The following is a 17,006-nucleotide window of genomic DNA, read 5'->3' as shown; positions in this document are numbered from 1 at the left end:
AATTATACATGTGAAGTCATGCAAAGTATATTTCCATATTCAGGTTAATGATTCTTGGAACTCATTTTCCTTCTCTGTGAAATGATGGGGGTAGGACTGTGTGATCTCCCATCGTATCATCTCTAAGAGTCTCTGGCTCCCTAAGCAGGATATAGCAGCGAACACCTTCTTCCTTCCCCTCAGGTGCCTCAAAGCCAGGAACTACAAGTCCCAGGAGGCCTCAGGAAAGACCCTTTCCCGTCGCCCCTTGGGCGCGCCTGCGTAATGACCCAGCCTCAGGATTCCCATTTCCCGCCAAACCGTGAGGCTGGGGTTACTCTTCCCGCCGGTGGTGCTGTCAGGCAAACCCCCCGAGGCTCATGGAGGCGTTCGACCCGGCTGAGCTGCCCGAGCTACTCAAGCTTTACTACCGGAGGCTCTTTCCCTTCTCCCAGTACTATCGCTGGCTCAATTATGGCGGAGGTGACTGGGGGAATGGGCTCCTGGGGAGGGGAGAAGTAGCTGCCGGGGGCAGGGGAAATAGGGGAGGAAAGGGCTTGGAGGAGCCCGGGATTGTCGTGGAGCCGTCTCCAGTTACTGAGAGTGACCCCATCACCCCATTTCTTAGACCTTGGCACATAGGAAGCGCTACGTAAATGTTAGCCATAGTCATCATTGTTGTTGTTATTGTTGAAAGCGCTACGTAAATGTTCATCATCGTTGTTGTTGAAGCGCTATGTAAATGTTAACCATCGTCGTCATTATTGTTGAAGCATCTCATACATGTCATTTGTCTTCATTACTGTTGTTAAAGAGCCGTGTGAATGTTAGCTGTCGTCATTTCTTGTTATTAACTTCGAGGTTAAGTGACTTGCCCAGGGTCACACAGCTAATCTGTATTTCGGGCAAAGCTTGAAGCTAGGTATTCTTGACTCGGGCCAGCTCTCAAGTCACTATTCAGTGCTGCCTCTCACACCTTCCACAGTGTCCTTACTTGATGAATTGTGGTTGGATTGGATTAGACTTGCTCTGCTTTGGTGCCAGAGGACAGAACTAAGAGCAACAGGTAAAAGTTGCAAAGGAAGATTGAGCCTGGATGAGAGAAAAGCATTTCTAACAATTAGACCTTTCCAAAAGTAACTTAAGGTCCCCAAGCAAAAGCTGGATAAGTACTTGTTTGTTGTGTTGTAGACTGAGTTTTTGTTTGGGTCTACCTTTGAGATTTTGTGAATTTTATCCCTCCCCACACCAGGCATCTATCACTGCTCAGAGTTGGGAGAGAGGGAAGGTGTTACAGTTTCAGCATTGAAATCCTAGGGCTCTGGGAACCAAGAAACCTGGATTCAAATCCACCTTCTGCTAACTCACTGAGAAAATAAGAGGATTGGCATGGAATTTCTATCCCTTGATTTTACATCTGTGAAGAGAAATTCTCCAGGATCGTAGGTAGCTTCATAGATCTAGAAGGGCAAAGGACCTTCAAAACCATCTAATTAAAATAATAAATATAGAAAAAAGGAAAATAAATAAAAAGAAGAAAAATTTAATTATTTTTTTAAATTAATAATAATAATAATAAAAACATCTAATTCAACCCTCTCATTTTACAGCTGAGAAAACTGAGGCCCAGAGAGGTTTAGTGACTTTTCCCAAAGTCACATAGGTGACATGTGACCATCTGACATGGATCAAGTAGAAGCATCAGTATCATATATTAGTTATTACATATGAATAAAGCTGAATTTCTGCCTTTTACATTTTAGAAATATGTTTTATTGCATTAATAACTTGTTTTTCCCAAATGCATAGAAGCACTAATCATTCCTTGTTCTTGTCACATCCTGATAATCAGCATTTGGTTTTCTGTAAACAAACCCTGACACTAGGTGGAACCTGAATCTCACAATTGGCAGGTGGGGAGCACTTGGTGTATAGGAGTGAATTCTACCTGCTTAAGGAAGTGATGTTTTTAGAGATCTAGAAACAGTGCCTGATTGAATGAGTATTTAATTCACTATGTCCAGTGTCTAAAATATAGAGGGAAGGGGCAGCTAGGTGGCACAGTGGATAGAGCATTGGCCCTGGAGTCAGGAGGACCTGAGTTCAAATCTGGCCTCAGACACTTGACACTTACTAGCTGTGTGACCCTGGGCAAGTCATTTAACCCCATTGCCTCACCAAAAAATAGAGAGAGAGAGAGAGAGAGAGAGGCATACTGCAGGAATCATGCTAGAACACTTATTTGAGGTCTGTTTATAAGTACTCATTCTGGAGTACTGCCTTGTTTTAAGTTCTCTTACCCTGTTTTCTTCCCCCTTCCCCCATAAGTAACAAGACAACTATAATTCTATATAAGTGGGACTTTTTTTCTTTTTTCATTTCTGCTACTATAGCACGTAGTGTAATGCTTTGTACACTTAACTGATACATGTTGAATGAAATTGAATAGTAAGCCCTCAATACTTATTGATTTGTTAATGTCATGTTTGCTTCAAGCTGAAAGAACTACATAAATTTAAAATGAAAATTGTATTTTGCAGTGGTAAAGAATTATTTTCAGCACCGGGAGTTTTCATTCACACTGAAAGATGATATATACATTCGCTACCAGTCTTTCAACAACCAAAGTGAGATGGAAAAGGAGATACAGAAATTGAATCCATACAAAATTGATATTGGAGCAGTATATTCCCACAGAGTAAGTGCCTGCTCATTTTTACTAAACATGTATTGAGCCTCCAGCCTTGTTGAGGGAAACATTTTGGATATATTCACGATGTTGCTAAAGAAGCACAACTACAGGAAGTTTTACAAGTTCATTAAACTGAAATTGATTGAGAAGGGGAGTGATATAGTCAGATCTAAGTTTTAGGGTAGTCACTTTGGCAGCTTTGTGGGGGGATAGATCATACTATGGAGAAATCTAAAGCAGGGGACAATTAGGCTACTATTTCAGCAGTCAAGGCAAGAGGTGATATGGGCCTGAACTAGGCTTTGAGAGTAGAGAAAGGAACAGATGCCAGAGATTTGTGCAGAGAGGATGCACAGGGGTCGGAATAGCTGTGGTTAGGTTGGAAATAAAGCCCTTGTGCTTGGCTATCATCACATATATCCCTAGAGCACTCCCATCCCACTTCGGAAACCACTCGATGCCCTAAACCACTGACTTCTTAGGAATTGAAAGTTGAATTGGGGCAGCTAGGTGGTGCAGTAGATAGAGCACCGGCCCTGGAGTCAGGAGTACCTGAGTTCAAATTGGGCCTCAGACACTTAACACTTACTGGTTGTGTGACCCTGGGCAAGTCACTTAACCCCAATTGCCTCACCAAAAAAAAGAAAAAGAAAGTTGAATTGGTTGAATTCAAATGTGAGTTGGCAGTTGAGGCTCAATGTATTGTGGTGGTAGTGGTGGTGGTTTGATTCTTCATGACCTTGTATGGGGTCTTCTTGGCAAAGATACTAGAGTGGTTTACCATTCCCTTTTGCCCGGGGTCACACAGCTAGTGAATGTCTGAGGCTGGATTTGAACTTAGGTCTTCCTGACTCTGGAAGCTAGGTGGTACAGTGGATAGAGCACCACACTTAGAATCAGGAACACTCATCTTCATTAGTTCAAATCTGGCTTCAGATACTTACTAGTTATGTGACCCTGGGCAAGTCACTTAACCCTGTTTGCCTCAGTTCTTCATCTGTAAAATGAGCTAGAGAATGAAATAGCAAACCACTCCAGGATCTTTACCAAGAAAACCTCAGAAAGGTCAAGAGTCAAGAGTTGGACACAACTGAAATGAATCAACAAGAACTTCCTGACTCCAGGCCCAGCACTTTATCCACCTACTTGCCTTGAGCCACCTAGCTACCCTCCAAGGCAAACAGAAATTAAGTGGCTTGCCCAGGGTCACACACCTAGTAAGTGTCTGAGGCCAGATTTAAACTCAGGTCTTCCTGACTCCAGGCCCAGAACTACATCTACTCTCTAGCTACCATAGTTGTACATAGTAGATAACCACAAAACATTTGTTTAATAAAGTTGACTAGCAGGTTGCTTTGGAAAGACCATAGGATTTGAGGGGATAATAAAAGGAACTCAGCTTTCCTCAGTCTAAATCTGAATTGGTGAAAAACTTAAATTTTAAAATATCTTTAAAGAAATGCTGTTTGATTACTTTTATGTACCATTATCAAATAGACTTAACTCAATTGTCCCTTCCTATGCAGATTCTGCCCTGGTCCTAGTTATTAAAAGGTAATTCTCAGGGCAGCAAGATGGCGCAGTGGTTAAAGCACCGGCCCTGGATTCAGGAGTACCTGAGTTCAAATCCGGCCTCAGACACTTGACACTTACTAGCTGTGTGACCGTGGGCAAGTCACTTAACCCCCATTGCCTTAAAAAAAAAGAAAAAGAAAAGGTAATTCTCTCTGCTTTTGAGTCGATTTGAGCATTTTACATCTCCCTAGTGCACTTACATTGTTCAGTAAAAATTTATTAAGGGCCTACTATGTGTAAACCATCTTGACAATCTAACTTTCATTCTACTGAGAGAATAAAAGATACACATGTTTAAGAGTAAATACAAAATAATTTCACAAGGGAGACAGTGCTAATAATGGGGAATCAAGAAATGCCTTAAGTAGGAGGTGACACCTCAGCTGTACTTTGGAAGAATCATGGGATTCTTTAAGGCTGGGGCAGGGAGATTCCAGACACTGGGAGCTACTTGTATAGGTCATGGAAACCAAAGGTAGATTGGAGAATCAAGCATAGAGGTTATAATTAAATCTAAGGCAACTGATGAGATTACCAAGAGAGATAAAAAAAATAGAAGAACGTAAGGGGGAGGGGGGGGGGAGGAAGGAACAGGGAGAAGCAGCAGAACAAGTAGGTAGTTCCCAGGCCTAAGTCTGATGCCAAAATCTGCAGATAGGTGAAGGAGAATGAAGATATAAAAGGCCACTGAATTTAGCAGTTAAGGGGCAACACTGGAGAAAGTTTCATTCAATTTGCAAGTGGAGTTGAAAGCCCACTTTTAAGAGATTAAGAAGTGAGAATTGGGGGGGGGCAGCTAGGTGGCGCAGTAGATGAAGCACTGGTCTTGGATTCAGGTGGACCTGAGTTCAAATCCAGCCTCAGACACTTGACACTTAACTAGCTGTATGATCCTGAGCAAGTCACTTAACCCTCATTGCCCTGTCCCCCCCCCAAAAAAAAGAAGTGAGAATTGGGGGGTAGCTAGGTGGCATAGTGGATAAAGCACTAGTCTTGGATTGAGGGGGACCTAAGTTCAAATCTGGCCTCAGACACTTGACACTTACTAGCTGTATGACTCTGGGCAAGTCACTTACCCCTCATTGCCCCCCAAAAATAAGTGAGAATTGAAAGGTAGCATGGTAGAGTGGACAGAGCATTAGATTTTTTTTTTTTAAGTGAGGCAATTGGGGTTAAGTGACTTGCCCAGGGTCACACGGCTAGTAAGTGTCAAGTGTCTGAGGCCAGATTTGAACTCAGGTCCTCCTGGACTCCAGGGCCGGTCTCTATCCACTGCACCACCGAGCTGCCCCCAGAGCATTAGATTTTATGTCAGACAACCTGTATCCAAATTCTGGCTCCTATATTTCCTAGCATTGTGATCATAGAGATATAGGACCTGTGAGCTAAAAAAAGACTTCAGAGATCATCTGATTTAGCACCCTCATTTTACCCAAGAGGGAAACTTATGCAGAAGATTTAAATGACTTGTCCAAGGTCATGACCAAGTAGTAGAGAGATCAGAATCAAAGCCAAATTCTCTGACTTTAAATCCAGGGTCCTTTTATTACACCATGTTTGTCTTTATTACACCTGTGAGCCTCAGTTTTCTCATTAGTGAAATGGAATTATGATACTTGCACTAGCAGTTTCACAGGATTGTTGTCGGGAATGTACATGTCATCCCTTAAAGAGTCATATAAGCATGTAAGTTATTAGTATTTATCTCATATAGTTCTATAGGTATTGTGTATAAGCTACTCGGATATAAGTTCTTTGGGGGCAGGAACTATGTCTATCTAAACTTTGCATCTTCCACTACTTAGCAGAGTACTCTAACAGAGTGGACACTTAATAAGTGTTTTTTCAAATTGAAGTAGATGTCCTTACAATAATTTGTATTTAGCACATTGTTTATATTACAATATTTGTTTATGAAGTATTTTAAAACATTTACTTTAAGGTTAAACATCCTAATAGCCATCTATATTGAGTACCTGTGGTAAACTATTTAGCAGCCCTATTTTTAATAGGTATTAGAAAAGTAAATAAGGCCAGCCCACATTAATTATCACACATTCCTAATTTGTAAGGTCCAAATTAATGAGATTTCACTTTTAACCTGAACATTAGTGGCGTCTTCTTCTTGGTCATTGGTTTTATATATGGTAGCTAGTAGTAGAGAAATTGAAAATGGTGTGCTTGAAATTAATGGTTGCTTTTTTTTTCTTGTCCACAGCCCATTCAACACAATACAGTGAAGCTAGGGACTTTCAAGCTCAGGAAAAGAAGCTGGTGTGTGATATTGACATGACAGACTATGATGATGTGAGGAGGTGCTGTAGGTAAGGACAGAAACGCCTCAGAAGCAGAGGGAGGGGTTCCCTTGCAGGTAGTCACTGATGACACTCTGCTTCAGTTCTGCAGAGATATGTTCTAAATGCTGACTCTCATGACACTGGCCATCCACATCATAGACAGGGCTCTAAAAGGTAAAATATCTTACATGGTTCTGAATTCTAGACACCACAATTTAGGAGGGATGTTGGCAAGTTGTAACGCGTAGAGAAAAGGGCAAGCAGGATAGCGAGAGGGCTCAAAAGCGTCATGTGAGGAATGGTTAGAAGAACTAAGGAGTTTAACCTGAATAAGAAAAACCTAGCAAGGCTATTTTCAAAATATGCGAATGGCTGTTATGTGAAGAATGATTAGATTTATTCTGCCTAGCTCCAGAAAATATAACCATTGGGTAGAAGGTTCTGGAACTATATTTCACCTCATCATAGAAGAGACAACTTCTTAATTTAGATGAACAGTGTTTTCTTCTGAGCATTAATTTATACTACTATGTTGTTCAGTCCATTTCAGTTGAGGTCCAATTCTTCATGACCCCATTTGGGGTTTTTTTGGCAAAGATGTTGGAGTGGTTTGCCATTTCCAACTCAGTTTTACAAATGAGGAAACTGAGGCAAACAGGGTTAATAACTTGCCCAAGGTCACACAGCTTGTAATGTCTGAGGCCAGATTTGAACTCAGAAGTTGAGTTTTCTTGACTCCAAGCTCAGTGCTCTATCCACTGGGTCACCTAGAGCCCTTGTACTACTTGGAGTAGTTATCAAGAAGTGCGCGTGTATTATTATCCTTAACCATGTGAGAGAAAAAAGGAATGGTTATTGAATTGCCATTTGCAAACAGTGTACAGACCATGCTTGTTTTGTTAAGAAGGTATGTAGGTATTTAGTAGGAGAGAAAAAAACAACCAATTTTCTCCCCACAGAGGATTTTGGATTTAAACATTGCCTCTGGTATATTCAGGAAGGAGAGGTGCCATTGCTGGGTCTGTGATGAAACAGTCAGAAGACTGTCCTCAGCTGTGCGTTCTGGGATAGTAGAATATCAAGTCTTGTGAAGGTAGGTACACTTTAACTACAATTGAAATGTAATCGTGTGCCAAGTAGTTTTTAACCCTGGAATATTTAGGTACAGAAAATGAAAGCTTGATTGCTTTCCTGATTGTGGTAAGTGCATCCTTTAGAGTATCCCGTTCTAGAGTAACTTTAATCATGATAGCTGATTTTACTTAAACTCTTAAGGGACATTTCGATATTTCAAACTAGTATGTAAGTTTTACCGTTATAGTAAAAAGGGAAGTTAATTTGTTTCTCCTATTCATTTGTGTCAAGGAAATTACCACATAAAGGTGCAGGTGTTGGGACAGCATATTAAATAGCTTCCTAGCTCGACATTTAAAGAAAGAATATAATTGACATTTGTATATTTGTATAACCTTATGGATTACAAATAATAACAATAGAATATCTTGAATAATTTTTTAATATGCTTTTACTATTTAATACACAAACAGCTCTTTTTTAATTATTTTTTCAGGGAGGAGAAGAGATGAAAAAGAAGGTCCATCCTCAATACAAAGGATTCCCCTTTCATCAGTCTGTTCATATAGACAACTATTCAGATTGTTCTTCACGCTCGCTGAGTCCGTAACTTCATACACCTTATTCTTTATTTATTTATTATTGCAATTGCTACTTTTGTCTTTTAAAATGCTTTATTATGGGGCAGCTAGGTGCGCAGGGGATAGTAGCACCAGCCTGGAGTCAGGAGTACCTGAGTTTCAGATTCGGGGTCAGACACTTAACACTTACTACCTGTGTGACCCTGGGCAAGTCACTTAACCCCAATTGCCTCACAAAAATAAATAAATATATAAATAAATAAATGAATGCTATTATATGATTAAAGCAAGTTGCTCAAAATTAAAATTGACAATTATGTTCTCCATTCTGCTGACTGCTGATTATTTACTATCCTGTCTGTGGCTTCAGCTGACACTACAGTATTGTGGACTTTAATAACATTTGCACATCTAAACATCAATTCAGTGAATATGGAATAATAGATGATTGGAATAACTATCCACTAAATAACAAAATCCATATGTGTGTATGTTGCTGATAATGGATTGTGGTTTTTGTTCATACAGAAAATCAATAAGCATAGTAGAAAAATATTTGAAGAATATGCCCTGTTGGTCAAGATATTCTTGTAAATAAAGAAAACTGTGATAAGATTTTAACTCTTGTCCCTGAATATATCCTTTCTAAAAAAAAATTATTATGGTGTGGTATCTTCACTGTGATACTAGGAATGATTGTGTTTCTGCCCTATCTTACTCTTTATCCTTTACATCTATTAATGTAATTTTTTTACCCTATGGATTTCTTTCCTTCATTTCCTAATTGACAGTCAGAAAATATAGTTAGGTGTAATAAATCAATAGGATTATATTTAGGATGATTATATATAGGATTGCATTGAAAGTGAACCTCCTCCAGAATTTAAGGCTGTTTAAGAATATGCTTCTTCCAAATATACTAAATGAAGGTCATAAAATTGAGATCCAGGAGGATTTATCCTCACTCTTATTTCACTTTGATTAGGAATAATGACTGATTAAGTTGTTGCTATTTCATTTCTGGATTTCTGGCTGTCATTGTTATGTTGGGGGGGGAAGTAATGGTTAAAGATGCTTTTAAAATTGGTGGCTCTTAGAAAATGTGTATTTACCGCCTAAATATCTGCAAACTTTAAGCCCTCTTATAGGACCCATTGGCATAAATCAGCTTTGGAATTTTACTTTATTTGTTCCTTAAACTAATGTGCCAGTTTCTTAACTTCCTGTCACCTATTCATGCTGAACTTCAGCAAGGGTTCCAGAAGTCTCATAATTCAGTCGACCGCTGGGAACATTTGAAGAAAGTAGTAAGCAAAAATCGGGTATGTTCCACTAAAATGTTTGGTTTGGAAAGGGAAAGACATATTTATTGAGTACTCTTTTTCTTAGTATATTGAAAATGGCTGGTCATTTTTACCTTGTAAAAAGAAATAGAGATGTAGCATGGCCTAGCTGGTCTCAAGTCAAGGAAGATGAGGTTTTGAGTCTTCCTTTTGCCATAGTGGCTGGTGATGTTAACATGTGATCTTAATCTGGCCTTAGTCTACTTGGGGCACCTGAGTGCCACAAGCAGATCTTTTTAAGACGAGAAATTGTGAACAGGTACCCATCTGCATTGGTACAGAGTTTCTTCATCAGGAGTTCCTATACCAATGAAATCACAGTAACAGACTAAAAAGAAAAGAGAATATTTAAAAGGCTCTCTATTGCTTATCACATTGGACTTCTGTTTGTTTTTAAAAGGCCTGTCAGAAGTGAGAAATGTGGACCCTGGGTAGAGTGGGAGATCATGCTACAGTACTGTTTTTCCTCGCCTGGATATTAATGTTAGCAAAGGAATCAACCATTTACTGAAGAGTCCTTTCAGTGTTTCATCCTAAAACTGTACAGTTTAAATAAAACACAAAATAGGAAGTGAAAATTCTTTAACAAGAAGTCTTGTGGGTAGAGTAACATCAATTGAGAGTTAAAAGGTTAAGAATTGTAACTAATAATTAATCCACAAGTTAACTGAGTTAAACTACTTTCTATATAGTCAATTAAGTAATAACAAAGTTTATTTTGAAAAAAACATTTGTTCATATACCTATAATATGTCAGGCACTATCCACTGGAACAATTACTATTAAGTAGGTCCTTTTAAATGGATCTATTATTCACAGTATTAATATCAGAAGTTACAAGTGGGAAAGAACCCTAATGAGATTAAGGTATTTGTCTACTGTTATACTTCTGATTAGGGGCAGAGTTTGAGATTCTTAATTCCCAGCCCAGTACTGTCTGGCATTTTCTCTTTCTCAGTGGTTGGTAAAAGACATCTTTAGAGTTTTTTTTAGTTGTTTTAATATGAATCCAAAGTGTGATTTTAAAATTAAAATTGCCTACTTTTGGAATAGCCATGGCCCATCCAGCACAATACTTTTGGCCTTTGACAGAGGCTATTGGATGTTATAGTAGGATATGAGTTTGCCCCAGAGGTTGGAGATACATCCCTCAAAGGTTTGTTTCCCCTTGTGTAACCCCTTAGGGCTCCATTGTTCATGATTTATCTATACTTTTTGAAGCTGATTTTCCAGCCTATCCCATCTCTGGGTAATGGATTCAATTAGTACGTCCCCCTTTAGTAGTCTGAAACTTTATGTCAAGCTTCAAAGTGGTGCCCTCCGGGGTATTGTTCAGAAATTGGTGAACAAGACAGTGTTCTCTCTGTACAGACTACACGTGATATAATAAACTTTGTGTATAGCAACTCTCAGTATCAGAATTCTTCTAGTTCAGCTTTTTTCCCCAAGTCTATTTTTTAGCAGAAAATTATTGAATAATTTTCTTATAACAAGCAAATTGAAGATGATTTGCCCTTTGTCAACAGCAAAGAATTAAAGCTATTTGTTTATTTTGGCTCTTATAGGTCGTATTTCTGTTCCCATTGATTTGCAGAAAGTGGATCAATTTGACCCATTCGCTGTTCCTACCATAAGGTGTGTTAAATACCAGTGTCTTCCCTTTATTTACATTTTCTTAGAAACCTTTGTTCTGAGTAGGCTTACTTGGATCCCTTCCTAAATTGTGTCTGTGGCTATTTGGGAGCAGCATAGTTTGTAATATAGCTATTAATTAAGTGGTTATGTTGTAATGGCAACTGAGACCCAACTTTGAAGTTCTCTTCTTTGTAGCCAGATCTGCCATGAATTAGATACAGTCTCCACTCATGAAGATGATGGGGACAAGGAGAATGAAGCTGAACCTGAAAACAAGCGTCGTACTAGAGGTAGGTTGGTAATATATGGGTGCCTCACTATAACACACCTTGCTTATAGTAAAGTCCTACATGCATAGATTCACCATACTCAGAAGTCGTAATAACAATAATAATGGTCTCATAGCATCTTTAAATGCCAGTGCTAGGTACTAGGGGATACAAGGAGATTACACTGTAATGCATTCACCATTAGTGTTGTTGAATAATCATCAGTTATCACATCTTTGTCAATATCCAGTGTCCTGGTCATCTAGCATCACTGTTGGAGTAGCTTCCTAATCTCTACTTTTGCAGTCTCCCCTTTTCTATCTAAGCTTGGTATTACTTTTGGGGGTTTTTTATTTGTTGTTGTTAGGTTTGTTGTTGGGTTTTTTTGGTGAGGCAATTGGGGTTAAGTGACTTTCCCAGGGTCACACAGCTAATAAGTGTCAAGTGTCTGAGGCTGGATTTGAACTCAGGTCCTCCTGACTCCAGGGCCAGTGCTCTATCCACTGCGCCACCTAGCTGCCCCAAATTAAGTGATTTCAAAGGACCCTACCAAGACTCTGAGTTATGGAAGCAATAGATACAAGAGAAAAGAGCACTGGCTTTGGAGGCATTGGACCTGAGTTTAAACCACAGTGCTATCATTTGCTAGCTATGATCTTTAATAAGTCACTTAATTTATATGGGCCTCAGTTTCTTCAGACATAAAATGACTAGACTGAACTAGATGACCTCAAAGGAACCTTACAACTCTATATATGATCATACAACCTATGTCCATAATAATAATAATAACTAGCATTTTTATAGTACTTTGAGATTTGTAAAGTGCCTCACATGTTATCTCATTTGATTTATTAGATAAGTGCTAATATTATCCTCATTTCATGAATAAGAAACAGGCTGAATGAGCTTGTGAATTTATCAGGGTCACACAGCCAATGTCATCCTTATCCCAGGTCCAGCACTATCCACTGGGCCACCTAGCTGCCTCTTCATGGTTACAATATGTTTATCAAGCAGTACTGTATCTGGGCTTCTGTACTTATTGTCTGTTCAACTGGTTTTGATCTTTAATCAGATGTTTTCTTGGGTTTTTTTTGTAGGGCAGTGGGGGTTAAGTGACTTGCCCAGGGTCACACAGCTAGTAAGTGTCAAGTGTCTGAGGTCGGATTTGAACTCAGGTCCTCCTGAATCCAGGGCCAGTGATTTATCCACTGCACCACCTCGCTGCCCCCAGATGTTTTCTTTATTTTGTTTCTCCAGTTAAAATCCTTTAGAGTAGGAGCTGATCTTATACTTTATGCTTAGCACAGTTCTGGATACCTCATAGCTATTCAATAAACATTGAGTTGAATCAAGAGATTGAGGTCAAAACTAAGAAGTTTGTGGTATAATAGTTAAAAGTCCGAAAACTTTTTCATTATGACAGTGCTTGATTATAGTGAAGTTTTGGCTCTAACTTAATAAATGTAAGAGTAGAGTCTTACCAAGTCATTTAGCCTTTCACCTGTGAGAATTATAACACTTATACTACTCTCTCACAGAATTGTTATCTGAAAAGTGATTTGCAAACCTTAAAACATTATATTAGTGTAGTTAGTTATTATGGTCAATGTTAAACAGTTATTCCTATGATGTCAACTAAGATCATGAAAAATTCACAGTGATTTTTATTTACTCTTTTTTTTGTAAGGTACAAATTTCTTATTATATTATCTGACTTTTTTTTCAATGAAGAGGTATTTGGGGGGCCCTGTGCCACCAATATAAAACAGTAGAAGTTACTGTGTCCTATTCAATGACTAAATTAAAAAGTCCCCTAATATGTTTGGTGGCAGATAGGGTGGTACAATGGATAAGTGCCAGCCTAGAGTTAGGAAGACCTGAGTTCAAATGCAGCCGTCACACTAACTGTGAGACCTTGGGCAAGTCACTTAACCCTGTTTGCCTCATTTCTTGTATCTAGAAAATAAACTTGGAAAAGAACTGGCAAACTAAACCAGTATCCCTGCCAAGAAAACACAATGAGGTCACGAAGAGTTGAATATGATGGAAACAACAAAACACTTTGGGTTTGTTAACCACTTTTGTTAACCACTATGGTAACCTCTTCCTTACCAAAAGTTTCCAAGTAGATTATCTTTTCCCACATGTGTACAACTCAGATATTATAATGGTAAAAGAGAAGAGAATTTCAACACAAAACCTTTGCTTCACATACTTTGGGGAAAAATGTATATTCTTTCTGTGAGCATCACAGTCTAAATGGATCCAAAATAGGCCTGATTGCCCTAAAATATGTTGCTATTTTAGGAAACCTATTATTGGAAGCCACAATTTCTAAGTGGGAAGAACTTTAAATAAATAGGTCACTTGATTTTGCCCATTACTAGAATGACTTATAAAAGCAGCCACCACTCAGGAGTGGGGTATTATTAAAGAACAGTCTTCATTGCCTTTGGTGCTAAAATGTTGAGTTGAGCTTATTTATTTATTTAGTTGTTTGTTATTTGTTTGTTGTTTATTAGTTAATCCTTAGATTATAAGAAGACCAGTCTGGCTCCCTATGTGAAGTGTTTTGAACAATTTTTGGAAGAACTGGATAAGTCCAGAAAAGGAGAACTTCTGAGGAGGAGTGGTAAGCATTCAGAAATTAGCAACATTTTTATGGCCTTTCCTTTTTAATCTGTCTGAACTATGTGTGGGGAATGGGAAGGAGTAAAGTTAGGAAGAAGGGAGATGCTTAGCATGGAGGACTATGGTGGTATTATGAAAATATAGATTGCTCACTTCCTCTCGAATCATCTGGATGAAAATTTAGGGAACAGAGGCCAACATAGTGCCTCATACATAGTAGGAAATCAATTAATATTTGTTGAGAGGATGAACACAGTTCTCAGTTGAAATGAGAAAACCACATTAATCGCCATCATGACACCAAAGGTATTCCTCTTGTACTGCACCAACCTTAAAGTGGATTTCAATAAACATAAGAGCAAGTCTTTAACACAACTGAGAAGGTCTTGTGAAAGCAATAACATTTAAATGTAGGAAATGATTGGTTGTTTCTTATCATCCTCTGATTTGCTTTGCTTAAAAAAAAAAATTTGTAACTTTCTCTTTTAGATGCACAAAGAGACTTCTGAAGACAGCAGCTTCCCTCTATGCCAAAGTGGATCTCTCTGACCTTCAACCAATAGCTCATTACATCCAACCATGTAATAAATGTGCTGGACTGTATACAATATAATTATTGGGTCATAGTTTACAATTTTTGTTTTTTGTGGGGCAATGAGGTTAAGTGACTTGCCCAGGTTCACACAGCTAGTAAGTGTCCAAGTGTCTGAGGCTAGCTACCCCCCATAGTTTACAATTTTGATCATAGTGAAGTTTTGGCTCTAACTAAATAAATGTAAGAGTAGAGTCTTACCAGAGTTATTAGTAGCCTTCACCTGTGAGAATTATAATACTTATACTACTCTCTCACAGAATGGTCCTAAGACCATTAAAAACTTCTCTGCAAAGTAAGGTATCTGGTAGAAAGGAGAAATGGTGATAGTTGGACTGATATCATTTTCAAAGTAGATTTTTGCGGGGAGGAGGAATCAGGCTTTCAAAGATTCCAGATTGGGGGAAGCTTGGTGGCGCAGTGGATAAAGCACTGGCCCTGGATTCAGGAGTACCTGAGTTCAAATCTGGCCCCAGACACTTGACACTTACTAGCTATGTGACCCTGGGCAAGTCACTTAACCCTAATTGCCTCACCAAAAAAAACCAAAAACAAACAAACAAAAAATTATACCAGAAAGCTAACAATCTGGAATATTTGGGGGGGAGGGGGGCCAATGAGGGTTATGTGACTTGCCCAGGGTCACATAACTAGTAAGTGTCAAGTGGCTGGGGCCAGATTTGAACTCAGGTCCTCCTGACTCCAGGGCCAGTACTTTATCCACTGCGCCACCAAGCTGCCCCTATAATTTTTTTTTTTTAAACAAAATAGATGCCATTAATATTTTTTGGTAACAAAAGTTTTCACCTTTGTTACAAAAAAATATCAAAGGCAGCTGAGCAATAATATAATCAATATCCTAATTTCAATGTACCCCACTTTAATCTTGAATGTACCCCACTATCATGTGGTGACTGCTTTCATAGTCATTTCATAATCATTCTAGTAATGGGCAAAATCAAATGACTATTTATTAAAGGTTCTTCCTCTTAGAAACTGTGGCTTCCAATAATTAGGTTTCCTAAATAACAATACATTTGGGGGGCAATCAGGCCTATGATTTATTGGATCCATTAAGACGGTGATGCTCACAGAAAGATATACATTTTTTTATTTCAAAGGATGTGAAGCAAAGGTTTTGTGTTGAATTCTCTTCTCTTTACATTATAATATCTGAGTTGTACACATGTGGGGAAAAAATAATCTACTACAGTCAGGAGATTTTTCCTGGTAGAGGAAGTGTTTGTCCTTAAATCTCAGCCAGTTAAGTTTATTGACTTTCGTGTATGTTTTGAGTCACAACAGAAATTTTCTGATTTTCTGTTGGTCAGCCATTCATAGCCCCAGTGCCCAGCCTTCACAATTAATTTTTAAATGGCACACAGAACCTTTTTTTTTCTTTTTAAAAATTTTCAACTTAAAATACCCCCCCCAAAAAATAAGCCTATCCATTCAGAACACAGAGAATTGCCTATGAAACTGAATCTCTGCTTCATGTTTGCTTTTTTTTAATAATAAATTTTACATGTTATTTTCCAAACTAACCTCCTTATCTATACTTCCTTCTAGTCTCTTTTACACATTTTTTTAAAAAACGTTTCAATGGCCCACTTTTGGGTGCATCATTATTGCTAATCTGCCTTCTTCCCCAACCCCTACCCTCCACCCCATCCCACCCCCTAAAAACTGAAAAAAAAAACTTGTAACACTTAAGTCAAACAAAATGAATCCACATAGTAGTGGGCCAAATCCAGAAATGTATATCTCTTTCTTCTCCTCAGTACATCACTTCTTGGCAGGAAGTAAGTAGCATGCCTTGCCTCTAGATATGTAGTTGATCATGACCTTGATCTGAATTATGAAGTTTACCTTCTAGTTTCTCTTGTTTCTGAGTTTTCACTTCATTGTTTTTACTCAGTGATGGTCATTTCTTCAGAAATGCTTTAAAGTTCTCTATTCCATTTCGTTTTTTAAATTTTAGCCTTACTTGCTGATTTAACACTCTTGATACTAAGTATTTTTCAAGACTGTTTCTTTGGTAGCTACTTCTTGTTCCCATGTTCTTAGAATTCTTGAAATTAGGGAACAGTCTAGAAATAAATACTGGCCAACCTCACTGTCAAAGCATAACTTAATTTCGTGTCAATAGGATCCAAGTGACAGATTTCTTTTCTTTACAATTAAACTTTTAAAATGCTTTATTAATTTTCTTTTTTCATATTAATGCACTTCCTACCAACTCATCTCCCCCTTGCCCCCAAGTGGAATTTCTCCATTATAACATTTATTCAGGCAAAACATATCAAGATATTGTTTATATCCAAAAAATGGC

General features: G+C 38.4%; 1 protein-coding gene across 1 annotated transcript; it reads left to right on the top strand.

The window, feature by feature from the left end:
- Positions 1 to 313: 313 nt before the first annotated feature.
- Positions 314 to 15,283, top strand: PRIM1 (DNA primase subunit 1). The gene is given in 19 exon segments (XM_043968286.1): positions 314 to 462; positions 2,520 to 2,677; positions 6,465 to 6,492; positions 6,495 to 6,570; positions 6,645 to 6,667; positions 6,670 to 6,717; positions 7,503 to 7,529; positions 7,532 to 7,549; positions 7,552 to 7,640; positions 8,114 to 8,172; positions 8,727 to 8,768; positions 8,770 to 8,834; positions 9,429 to 9,521; positions 9,944 to 10,002; positions 10,004 to 10,082; positions 11,107 to 11,176; positions 11,372 to 11,466; positions 13,985 to 14,083; positions 14,572 to 15,283. Coding segments are annotated over 19 exon segments (1,251 nt in total). The 5' UTR covers positions 314 to 359; the 3' UTR covers positions 14,592 to 15,283.
- Positions 15,284 to 17,006: the final 1,723 nt, after the last annotated feature.

The sequence above is a fragment of the Dromiciops gliroides genome, chromosome 5 (assembly GCF_019393635.1).
Source record: "Dromiciops gliroides isolate mDroGli1 chromosome 5, mDroGli1.pri, whole genome shotgun sequence".
NCBI classification, from domain to species: Eukaryota; Metazoa; Chordata; class Mammalia; order Microbiotheria; family Microbiotheriidae; genus Dromiciops; species Dromiciops gliroides.
Note: the sequence above shows the minus strand (reverse complement) of the source record. Positions and strands in the feature narration are given on the sequence as shown.